Source organism: Brachycentrus maculatus, unplaced genomic scaffold, assembly GCF_059751285.1.
Source record: "Brachycentrus maculatus isolate JH-2025_06_01 unplaced genomic scaffold, ASM5975128v1 h1tg000005l, whole genome shotgun sequence".
NCBI classification, from domain to species: domain Eukaryota; kingdom Metazoa; phylum Arthropoda; class Insecta; order Trichoptera; family Brachycentridae; genus Brachycentrus; species Brachycentrus maculatus.
Window position 1 is genome coordinate 2,197,282 of NW_028280760.1, and position 13,017 is coordinate 2,210,298.

Here is a 13,017-nt window from a genome sequence, read left to right on the forward strand (position 1 = left end):
TTGAGGATTTAAATGTTTAGCAATCGTAAAATAGTTCTAGTTTTAATAATGTTATAGAAGTATTTAGTGACTCCCTTGCTTTCCTAACCGGTTTTCGATCTTGAAAATAAACTACATAAAGTCTTACTCTTTTCCGGAAAACAAAAAAAAAATTAATGTACTATTAATTTGGTTTAATGTTGATTGTATTCTTCATCTTCATGTGTCCTGCCCCCGACGTTGTAGATCACTCGGAAGAAACCTTGTCTGTCCTGGGCAGCAGGAAACAGCTCCTCTGCACCTCTCATCCCGGTCCACTCTGGAATGTTCCCAAGCCAGTAAAGCTGCCTTCTTCCAACCCCTCTGCGACCCGCAATCTTCCCTTTTATGACCTCTTCCTGACTGTATTATTCGATGAATATATTTCAATCAATGATTTTTTTAATGTAGAGAAACTTTAGATCTTAATTTCACCTCAGAACCTTTAGCCTAAAAAAGGGTATTGTATTCAAATATGCACATACTTTTATATGATCTTTTCTTTTTTTTCATTCAACCATACAAAGCGGAAACAACACGTAGTTGGGTACAGCTAGTTTATTAAATAAAATCCATGTAAATTACAGTAGATATTAAATAATTTATTAAAAAAATATATAAAAAATAAATTATAATAATATTGTTACTATTTACAAATTTTGAACCATTTTATCGAGGTGAATTGCATTTAAACCCTCGGGATATATTTGGATGTCACAACGTCATGGTAGAACTTGGCGGAGAGTTTGGGTGTTCTTGGTCTTCTTGGGTCATTGAAGTCCACGTCATAAAGTCCAAACTTCTCACTGAAAAGGATAGAAATAATTTAATAATTAATGAAACTTTAAAGAACATGCATGAAACTGGATAGAACAAGCTTATTACTATGAAGCAATATTTTTCAGCCAACTAAAAACAGACTAGTAATAGTGGACACGGTTTATGTCTTATAAGCTGTTTAAAATTAGTGACAATGTATAAATTATAGTTTGTGTGTAAGAATAAGGAACATAAATTATAAGAGTTGCAGTATGATCAATTAAATAATAAGTTTGTTGATATTGTAAACTGATGAAAACAAGAAAGTAAAGAATAGGATCAGGTTAACTTGTATCTCTAAAGGTGGGGACTGACTGGAGCATTTTGTTGTAATGTAACATTGTAACGTCGCTCGCGGCAAGTGCTCCGACTATGGATGGAGCGCTCGGCTCGCTGTACTGACCATACAAATGTTCGCATCGTAACGTGTTACGTTACGATGAAATGGCTCCAGTCAGTTCCCACCATAAAAAAACACTGTACTGTAATGAATGAAATACAACATAAATATATTTTGTGAATATGTACATACTGTCACCTGAATGCAGAACTATCCTATGTGGATGTAAGCAAATTTTGTGACAAGTGTGTTGTCTGAATCAGTTAGCAGTATTTTATTTTAAATATTTAGATTTATGATTTTTGAAAATCTATTTATTTCAGTAAAGAACTTTCATGAATATAAATAAAATTCACTTATACGAGTATACAACTTAGGATAAGTTCTGCATCCGGATTACAAAATGTATATGACTCGTGAGTAACAGAATTTCTTTAATTTTACCATCACCGTTTGACAGATAGGTACATATTTAATGAAACCAATGGAAGAAACGAGAGTTGATTTCTTCATCTTTTTATTCTTGATTTAGTGATCGAAAAGGGTTTGAAGGCCCTCCATATTTTAAAAAAGTATATTTATTAAAAAAATTTACTTACACATATCCAGAGAGCCATTCAAAGTTATCTAATAAACTCCAAGCGGTGTACGCTGACACATTGACACCTTGATCCATAGCATCCAACATGGCGTTCATATATTCATGGTAGTAATTAACTCTGTCATGATCTTCTTTGCCTCCAAGATCAGTGTAGCCGTTCTCGCAGATGATGATTTCAGGATTATTGTAGTTATCTTTCATCCAGATAAGCAACTTCCTGAAACCCCATGGGACTACCTGTGATGTAAAAAACCGAGATGATAAGCAAGAGTTCAAGAAAAATCAATGAGATTCATTTCAAATGGTTACAAGATATACTCAGATGTACTATCAGGACTTGCAAATTTTACCTTAAACCACTCTGCAATGGGTGATGGTGGCCATTCCTCTTTTTGGTATTCAAATACTCCTTCATCATCCCACAATGAGGGAATCGGGAACTGATTGCTAGCGTCGGCAAGCTTAGCCATGGATGAGGTGTAGTGGTTTAATCCGAAGAAGTCATATGTTCCCCTGATGTAAGCTACCTCTTCCGGAGTAAAGGAAGGAAGACGGGAAAAACTGAGACCTTGTTCTCTGCTGCGGTTAGCTACTCTTTCCTTCATGATAGCCGGATAGTCTCCTTCGGTGGAGAAAATTGGATGAGCAAACCACCCCAGCTGAAAACAATAACCAAGTGTCAAAATTCATAATGAAATCATTAATTTACTAATATATCAAACATGCTCACTAAAAATTACCACCATATTTGACCATTAGAATTGAAAGGGAAAAATTAAGTCCTCTTTTCGCATTCGGTACTTACAGAGAACTGCAAAGCCATGTCAGAAGCTAGAAGATCATCCGCAGACTCAGGGTTTTCAGGTTCTTTCCATCCGGCATTCAAAGTAAGACCGACTCGTCCTGAAGAGAAATGCGCATTAAAACTAATATCTATACATAAAGATGCAATAACAACCAATTTTTATACCTTTCTTTAACATACCTTTTTGTGTAGGTCTGAATTCTTGATCGTACATGTGATAAACTCTCGCATGAGCCTTGAGAAGTGTGTGTCCACACAAATAGTTAGCGACACCTTGGAAATTCAGAGCAGGTGCTTTGGCATTCCATCCATACCCTGATTGGCAAATTTCAAATGGTTCATTGAAGGTCAACCAATCTTGAACTCTGTCTCCGAAGGCTTCGAACGCGACTCTCGCGAAGTCTGCGTAGTACTGTTCAATCATCGCGTTGGGCCATCCGCCGATGTCTTGGAACACCTGTGGCAAGTCCCAATGATACAGAGTCACAAACGGCTTCAGGCCGTTTGCGAGGAGCATGTTTATGAGGTTGTTATAGTAGGCAATTCCGTCCGCGCTGATTTTGTTACTGAATCCTGTCGGGAGGATTCTAGACCAGGAGATGGATAAACGGTAGTAGTCGACGCCGAGTTCCTTTAGCATTTCTATATCCCTGGGGTACTGATTGTAAGAGTCGCATGCGATGTCTCCCGAACTACCGTCCCACACAAGGTCTGAGTTGTGAGTTAGATGATCCCAGATGTTTTCGCCTTTGTCTGAAAAATTAAAGAAATTTCAGCGCTGTGATTTCATACAATTTTAATAGGCAAAACAGAATTAGGAAAATCTTTATAAAATTAGTTTTCCTAAGTATCTCTTACCGGAAACATTCCATGCTCCTTCTACTTGGTATGAAGCTGTAGCCGCTCCAAACAGAAAACCATCGGGAAACTTGCGGTGAGTTTCATTGCTTTGAGCATATGCACTGTAAAAACAATTATCAAAAAAATCACTTTAATTTGAGCCATATCTTTGCTTCAATAAAAAATAATTTTAAATCTCTTTGAATCAATTAAATAAAACATTTGTAATTTAAGTTTTACTTGGAAAATACCATAATTTCTTAATATCTATGCATTCTGCGCCATTTTAAGAATTTCATAAATATTGGTATTTACCGAGTAAAATCTTAATATAAAAAGGATAGATATTTCCACAAAGTGACTGCCGAATCAATTAATGAAATAAATAAAGTATGCATAAATTCCTGGGTAATAATTTTAAATTGCAGCACCTTATGTTTGACAATTGTTTGTTAAAACACTTTGTTAGGTGAACTTATTTATTAACATTAATGATTTACAATTACCTTACAAAGAGTGCACTGATGAAGAACAAGCATCGGAAACCCATGACTGCCCTCCACTATTCACCCAACTCTGACACATATTATTTACAATTTTTTACTATATTTATACAAATGGCGTTGATCTTAATCAAAATATTATTACTCCTATCCTATGTGATATATCCTGTGTGATACGGACTAATTACCGATATTACTTAATTTGAATGACATATAATCATTGTTTTTAATCAACTTCAATTGATTGTCTGATATTTTCAAAATATTATTTATCGGAAAAACAGTTGTATCAGCAATGCGGAATGTTTATTTCATTCTCTCACTGAAATTTATTCTTCTAATCCTTATCCGCAGCCAATGGTGCATGGGGTACTGCATCTTAAATAAACAGTGTTGTTATCTTGATCATTGAAGGAAAAATCAACAGCTCTGTGCATCAGGGTAATAAATATCAGGGCGAAAAGTAACTTATACTTATTTTGTACGATTTTTTTCGATTTTCCTTCCCCAATCTTTTTCATATCAAATTATCATAAACAACAAATTAGTTTCATTTCAATCATTTTGATTCAGTAAAGCTTATTCTTACCCCTGTTTTCGTCCAAGTGGTGCATAGGGCACCGCGTCGGAACGACGATAAAAATATATTTTATTTAGTATAATATTTTTTAATACACTATGATATTGTTTGATTGTGAGAAGAAGATAAAATAATGGCCTGAGTAGGTAAATCTGATGACTGATAAGCCATGCGAATAAAAACTTCATTAATTTTTCTTAGTTATTTCTTTAAAAATACTATTAGTCTTGTTGCTAGGTCCCACTAATAAAATAATTTTTATTGATATTGATTACAAAATAAGTCAATAATTTTGTTTGTCAACAATTGGTTTTCAATCGCATATCAAAGTATGGTAGCGGATATAAGTCTGATTCTGTCTGCTACGCCCTCGCGTGTTTTCATTATTTTTTTACAATTAATTATATGAACTTTTTTTTTTTATCAGTTTATTCTCCGAAAATTTTAAACGTACGCGATACCTAGCTAAAAATTTATCAAATTAAGGTAGGTACCTACTTTGATAGATTGATATTGCGTGGTCCGTTTTTTTACGCTTTTTCCTTATATTACAAATTACCTTTAACATCTTTTATATAACAGAGAATGTACGCCGAACAAAAGAGTATTTTTTATAACGATCTTTTCAAAATCTCGAAAAAGATCTCCAATTAACATTACCATACCTCGTGCGAATATCAACAAATAACAATTAAAAGATATCATAATTTAATAATCTCATTAATCATACATATTTCATAAAAAATTTTAATCATTCTTTTTATGGTATTTTGTCAAAATAATTTATCGTAATACGTTTGATAATAATCCGCCCATTTTTTATCAGTACTGATCCTTGTTTCTGGTGTAATCGATATGTGATTAGGAATATGGGTTTGTCTCATAAGGAAATATTTCATAATATTATATATTGATAAATTAATTAATACATTTATTTTTATCATACAGAAATTTTAAAACACTTAGAACTCACAATACGCCGCGAGCTATATATATATTAAGATTACACACGTTATTTTCATATGGGTTGAGTATTTTTTTTTTAATCTCTAATTTTGTGGATACTTTAATGAATATTATTTCTCAAATCAACTATTTTCTTCTAGCTTTAGAGCTAGAAGAAAAATGGTTGGCCATTTTTATGAAAAACAAAGAAACACGATCAGGAACACATTTTAGGGAATGGAGAGAAACGGTCACCCCAGAGCCCTGGGGTGACCTCTGCAGAGGTGGGGACTTTGGAGGAAATTATTTACCCAAACTCAAAAATTTAAGGCTTGACTTAAATTATGCATAAATCGAGCATAAGGATTGTTTTTATCGTATGGTTGTTTCATCGTCATGAGTTGGAAATTTGTTCTTGCGAATTATTTTCACAACGGAGCATTAGTGCATTTCTCGCACTATATCATCCAAAATTTCCCATTCTCCAGAATAGAATGTCATAAATTTGAGCAAATTTCTCATGTTCTTTTGAATTTAGGATATCACGAATTGTTTTAAAGATAAATCTATCGTGTAAAGGACGAATTGTACCCTAAAAATATGATAACGAAAATGAAAGTGAAAACATAATTCTCACTCAAAAAAATCCCGATGTGATGGATAAATAGGAAGAAGTGGTAGAAGAGAAAGGATGCCTCATTTATAGAAAAATGAACTATTGGAAAACGATTGGTGTAAACTATCAATGAAAGGATAAGCAAACAAAACGCAGTCAGGAGTTATGGATCTTGAAATTACTTTAAAATAAAGAATAATGATTTTTAGGTTTAATTTTGACACTTGAGATGATGACAAGATGGCGCCGGATGCGGGCTGAGAAATACTCCTGTGAGCAAAGAAATTTGACGTAAAAAAAAACATTTTCATTTAAGTATAATTAATCTTGGAACACTGTAATGTTGAACTATCTATTAGCAGTTTCATAGCTTGTATCTGAAAGCAAATACAGAAATGTAGATTTCGTAGATTGTTTTCCTTGAAAACATGACTTAAATAGTTCAAGAACACCTCCATTTTAAATATCAACAGATTTCACTATTCTTTGAACAATAATTACTAAAAAATCTGTTGTGGAGAATAATATTTTATTTGTATGTGCCTATTCTATGCTTTTATATATTTCTCATCACTACCATAATATAGGTACCTTCCTTATTTACTAGATGTGTGTTTTTGTCTTGGATACATTCGTGATCTTCACGTTTGTACGTTTGTTACTTTCTTCGTCAAAAACGGACACTTTTACTCGGAAAAGTGTTCCATTTCCTGGCCTCATTTTGTGATAATCAACGAATCACGACAGCAATTTTCACTTTTGGATGTCAACTACCAACACGTCGGCGGGTAATTTTATATTTCAAGGACAACGAGGTCTTTGAACTTGAAATAAGACATTTAACTGTATTGATTTTATTTTATTTTTAAAAAATAAAGACACAAGCATAAAAAACCCTTTAATAATATTTTTATCAGCGGTTGTTCGCCGAACACGCGTGCTTTTAAAAAAATGTTAAACCTGTTGACCTTATATTACTGGCCCTTTTCCGAGAACAATGATGCATAGATCACTGCATCGTATAAAAGTAGTGATCTTGATTTAGGGACGGAATACCTATACATATACATGTATAGTAGTATTTAACGATAGTATACGAGTATATATTATGAAAACTGTAATATCGATCGTTAAAAAAGAAAAATCTCTCTAATATTTAACAGTGAGTTTGCGAAATAATATCTGTCACGCAAAATGAACGTGTCATTTGAATGACTAGAATGACAAAATTATGTAATTTTATTATACCAATTAAGCTACTAAGTTTGATGATTGATTGGTCGTTTTAAACAGATACACGGAAAAGATAAACAATATTTTAAACAAATAATATTTATTGGAAATCGAAATAAATCTAATCTTGTACACAGATATCATTGTGAACAATGTTATAAACAGCAAGAATCAAGTGGGTCAAGAAGAACCCCAGAAGATTGATCCAGATGGAGAGAGGTCATTCGCCTCCAGAAAGATCACCATCCCCAGTGGCTGATAATCATCAAAGATAGAAAAGAAGATTAACCTTTGTAAAAAAAATCTTTATCGCCTTTGTTGCACATATGGATTCGGCTTTCAATCGGCTATAATAATAAAAGTGGGAAAACGTAATGATTCCATTCTCCCCTGACTGTGTGGTACAAGTAGGGAAGAATGGAACCATACTAAAAAAAATATTACATTATTATAACTTTCAATGAATCCCTTGGTTACTTAACTATAATATAATTTAATTTGAACTGAAAACAATTAAAAAAATTCTAAAAAAACACTTGGTTGTCATTACCGAATCGTGGGTTAAGTCTCCCAGTGACTTTTGTGTGAATAATTACTACAATAAAATAATGAACATACTACAGTTTAAGCAATAAACATGATTTATGTTCTTCTTACGCAACCCGCAATCGAATGGTGCATAGGACACTGCGTCGATCCGACGCAGTGGCGGTAAAAATCTACAGATGTAGGCAGGTTTTGAATATGTTTTAAATTTGCGCCTTTCAAGATTCCCAAATAAATTACCCCCAAAGCCCAAAAAGTTGCCAACCCGTGATCTAATAATAGTGGGCTATTTTTACCTTGTAAGGATTTAACATATTTTACATATAAAAGGAATTGTAAAAATAATCAATACTTTGTGTTATAATTTTTATTCATATCACAAGTTGACAACTTTATTAATTTAAATATAAAAAGTAAAATCTTGTATAAGACCACTTTTGAATTTATTAATGAAAACACGACTTGTTTCGAGAATTACAAACGTTCTCATCAACAGATGAAAATACAAAAAAGTGATATGGTAGAGTGTTTTATATTGTATTTAAATCCTCGTGTTATTCCATTAAGTTAATGTCAAATCAATAAATCATATAACATATAAAATTATTACTTAGTCTCAAAATTTTCAATTTTAAAGTCGAACAACTAATGACGCCATATTCGATGACGTTACAAATTGTTCGTTTTCGTTGCATTATTTATCGACTTTGTGGAAAAAACACGATTTAAATATAAAAATAAAATACTTGTTAAGACCACTTTTGCGTTTGTATTTTGTAACAAACCGTTTATATTTTTACCTATTGATAAGAACATTTTTAATTCTCAAAACTGGTCGTGTTAACATTAATAAACTAAAAGTGGTATTGCAAAAGTATTTTATTTATTGCTTTACAGATTTCGACAATAATAATATTGTCTTGACATAAACATGACCTGCCAAAGTATAAGCACGAATATTGATTATTAGATGATTTTTGGCATTGTACATCTAAATAGAATCCTTCTAACGTCGTGAGATTCAAAGTTAGATCCAGAAACAATTTTCAATGCATTCGATCTTTTCTTACCGAATTTAACTTTTGTGCTAATTCAATTATCGCTCACAGGCGCAGATTTGTTCAGAGAAAAATTAAACAAGAGGTCAAGTTTGCAGACGTACGTGAATTATTACAATTACCGACTATTTAGCACCCATTTGGGCTCACGAATCTCGTCGCGAGGAGAGGGTTCTAACCAGTTCTAACATTTATAAGAAAGACTTCCTTGAACCGCGCGCAGTTAGCGTAATGGTTCCAAGTTTATATGAACAAAAATTTATAAATATATTTAATCAATAATGTATTATCCTTTTGCTGAGGTCTTCTTGGTGTTTTTATTTATAATTTCTACAGTACAAGCGGAACAAGTGGAAAATAATGAAGTACTGCCCAGAATATTTCCATTTTACCATAAAATTCCTTATGTAGCACTTATGGGTAAGTTTTTATTTTTATTTTATAGTATTTAAAAAAAATATTGTTTAATTCCTACCCAAGAATTCAATGGTAAATCCCAAATTGCGAAAAAAAATACAACTTTTTTCTTAAATTACTCTTTTAATTTATTTTATGGCGATATATTTTTTAATCACATGTACGCTCAAGAAAATGCAAAAAACATTGACGCCTCAATACAATAAATACATTGAAGAATCCCATAATGTATTATCATTAGTGCCTCCGATACATGAATGTGGAAGAGGTGAAGATTGTTCGCAAAGACAGAGTGATGTAGAACACTATTCTCTCTGGCTACCCCTGCGGAGAATCGAAAAAAAATGTTTGCGCCGACAAGGTGGCTTGGTGGTATGCTGATCTCAGCAAAATAATATTAAAATGTAAAAAAAGTAATACAATGTAATAAAAAAAACAATAAAAAATGGAGGCTTTAAGGGGGTTGAGACACTAGTAAAAATAAAAAGTTGAATAAAAATAATGATAAAAGTTATTTTTTTAAATATATAAATATAAAAAAAAATAAAAATAAGAATATTAATCATAAAGTTTTCAAAATACTGCATTCAATTATAAAGGAAATAATTTTTTTCTCAATAGGTCTGCTAATCTCTAAGCCACTTTCCTCTTCTTTTACAGTCCAGTTTGCTTACGGGGCAGTCGCAGTCCTAGTGATCATAAAGATCCTCCTCGCCATGTCGTTTGTGACCATGGTCATGGCCATGGTTCACATGTTAGCTAAAATAAAGGGCATCTTGGCCATAGAATCCGTGACGCCCATCCCCCATGCGTACAATTCTCATGAATATGACTACACAGGACCCGAGGACCACCACGAATACCAAGACGTCCACCACGACTATCACCGCAAGACGTACAGGAGACAAGTCTACACGGGAGGCCGGGCGTTGGAAGGGTCCGAGGAAGGATATTCAGCCAAAGAAATCAAGGAAAGAAGAAAAAAACATTTGCAACAGCAGCTAAACGCCGAGATGAAAACAAAATCTTTGACAAGGATAGCTAGAAGGTACTTGAAATAAATATTTTAATCACAAACTCATTAGATTTCAGTTTTGTACTGGTTTGCATTTTATATAAAACAACTGTTAAGTTTTTTCCACTTTTATTTTATTTGACCGATTTATTTGATTATATATGTTTAATGCACAACATGTCTTCTTGTGCATTTAACATATAATGATTTTTATGTAATTTTTCTGGCGAAATGAATTTAGATAGAATGAATTTAAGTAGTGTAGAATATAAATTTTATTTTCATTTATTGATTCGGCAGTCACTTTGTGGTAAAACCTATCCATTTTTAATTAAATTTTTTACTTAGTAAATACCACTATTTCTTAAAATCTACTATGACACGTGCTTTGATGCATTCCACATCATACGGTGTTTGAAAATAATGCGGAATGCATCGAAACACATGTCACAGTAGATTTTAAGAAATAGTGGTATTTACTAAGTAAAAAATTTAATTAAAAATATAAATTTAATTATGGAAATGGATTTTTGCAACTACATATATGAGACGCATTAATTTTATTCTCCACCTCCATAGTGTAATGGTCAGCACGCTCGGCTACCATTCTGGAGGTCCCGGTTCGATTCCCAGGGGTGGGTCCAATAAATTTAAGTGATTTTTTCACTCAAACATTTATTCAGTGTTACCCTCGTACCTGAAGCGGAGGGCTGATCACCTTTTCTTCATGTGTTAACATCAACATAAAACTGCATTTATATGATGCAGTCCCCTATGCACCTTCAGGTGCGAATAAGGGTTTGAATGAATGAATTTTATTCCTTTTTTTTTTCAGTAATTTGATTTATAATATTTTTTCAGTGTGGAGGAAGAAAATGACAATTGTAAGATGCAACTAGCTTGTCAGTTACATGCGAGAGCCAAACTGAGCCCCTTCCATACATTCCAGTTGTACTTCATTAGGTAAGTAAATAATTTATTAAATTACATGCACAACAATATGGTAATAAAAAATATATATATATATAGTATTTCATCCGATATTGACCTGTTAGTGCCAGACACGCTGCAATTTCTTTTATCAAAAAATATTATTTAATACTTTTGTTAATTCATTCATGTCTTCTCAAGAGACTTAAAATTAGCAGAATATTATTTTAAAGTTGTTGCATGCTATTATCCTTTCCTCGCCAATTATTCCTCTCCCATAAAGCAGTTATGTATTTCAACTTACACGAATCTAGAGTACAGGACTGACTGCCCTTCCTTCATATAATTGCAATCCAGTTAACATTGTGCCGATTCCGTATGGTGACCAATACAACACTAGGGTGCATATAAGACTCGGAAGAAAGAAGGAGAATATCTCTGGTTATCGCTCGGAAAAGTCATATCGCTCACTCCTTTCAAGAATGTCATAAATCAAAAAACCTGATTTTTCAGGAGAACGTTTTTAAAGTTTAAAAACATAATACAATGTATTAAAAATAAATATCAAGCCACTTATTGAACTTTTTACTGTACAACAGATCTTTTTAGATAAAACCTGAAGGTTTTTTCTCCATTTGAAAAATATTTAGTATTTTTTAAAAAATAATTAAACAATACCTTGTCTTCAAAATGCAAAAACAACACTTTCTGCCCTGTAGCGGGTAAATATTAAGTTTAAAATATGCCGCTTTTGCTGGGATATAGTACATTTTCTGGGCATTCCGAAAACATGCACAATTGAAAATTGATGATTTTTTTATTTATGACGTTCCTGAAAAAAGTGAGCGATATGTGAAAATACGAAAATTAAGGAAATTGTGGTTGTTAAAAGGTTAATATTGCTTATACTTTCAGAAAGGACGGATTAGCTCAGTACTGGGACCATGTAAATAGAAAGTTTCCAGAATGCGCCACCACGTACCCTTGTATTAGAAATGGACAGAAAATAAAGACAGAAGAGAAACACGATGACAGCAAACACGTGGAGTCGCCCTCTGTTACTAAACTAACCGAGAGACAGTTTAACAGCTACGAGAGCGGCTCTTACAGCACAGAATATGAAACAACATTTGACGGAAGCTCACAAACATATGACTCCAGCAGTGGGTATTGACCGCCCTACACATACGAACGTACGTGATACGTGCGGTTTTTCTTCATCATTCAGCGCTAACCCGTATGACCTACCAATATCACAGATATCTGTTCCAAAATTAATGAATACACTGACAAATTTTTGTCAGGTTTCATACCTGACAATATTATATGTGATTTTCTTGCTTGTTTATAAAAAATATGCCTGAAAATAACTTGAAGGTAGGGTGGTTAAAAAACCTTCAAGTGCTTGCATGTAGTCAAAATGACATGCTAAATACATGTATGTAAATATGCCACAAATGCATGCGTGAATAGACACTTCTGGGACTGGATAATAGCCGCATTTACACGTATGCATTTTACGTCACTCCATTGAACATATAAAATACGCGGTTCGCATTTTTTTTAAAAATGGAACAGGGTATAAATACATATGTATTATTTATTTTTAAGAAACCTAGAATATTATTTATTGTGTAAATTTAAGATTTTTTATGTTTAAAAAACCAAAAGTAATAAATTGTTTTAAAGAAAGTAACTTTTTTACTGACCATCTGTGCACTACAGTAGTTGTTCTACCATCCAAGTTCCAG

The 13,017-nt window shown here is 32.9% G+C and overlaps 2 protein-coding genes across 3 annotated transcripts; one reads left to right on the forward strand and one right to left on the reverse strand.

Annotated features, from left to right (window-relative positions):
* Nucleotides 1-699: 699 nt before the first annotated feature.
* Nucleotides 700-4,284, reverse strand: LOC148313835 (myrosinase 1-like). Its single transcript, XM_088278081.1, has 7 exons — nucleotides 3,930-4,284; nucleotides 3,442-3,545; nucleotides 2,764-3,336; nucleotides 2,584-2,681; nucleotides 2,129-2,437; nucleotides 1,777-2,015; nucleotides 700-824 (listed from the first exon to the last, which is right to left on the reverse strand). The coding sequence occupies exons 1-7, from the start codon at nucleotides 3,971-3,973 to the stop codon at nucleotides 707-709; spliced, it is 1,485 nt and encodes a 494-aa protein (XP_088134207.1). The 5' UTR covers nucleotides 3,974-4,284; the 3' UTR covers nucleotides 700-706.
* Nucleotides 4,285-9,162: 4,878 nt separating this feature from the next.
* Nucleotides 9,163-12,825, forward strand: LOC148313836 (uncharacterized). Of its 2 annotated transcripts, XM_088278090.1 has the most exons (4): nucleotides 9,163-9,324; nucleotides 10,162-10,369; nucleotides 11,198-11,299; nucleotides 12,182-12,825. In XM_088278090.1, exons 1-4 carry the CDS (start codon nucleotides 9,186-9,188, stop codon nucleotides 12,438-12,440), a joined length of 708 nt encoding a protein of 235 aa, XP_088134216.1. In that variant the 5' UTR covers nucleotides 9,163-9,185; the 3' UTR covers nucleotides 12,441-12,825. The 2 variants fall into 2 exon arrangements, with proteins under 2 accessions (XP_088134216.1, XP_088134224.1); XM_088278098.1 differs by lacking the exon at nucleotides 9,163-9,324 and having other exon boundaries at nucleotides 9,916-10,369.
* Nucleotides 12,826-13,017: the final 192 nt, after the last annotated feature.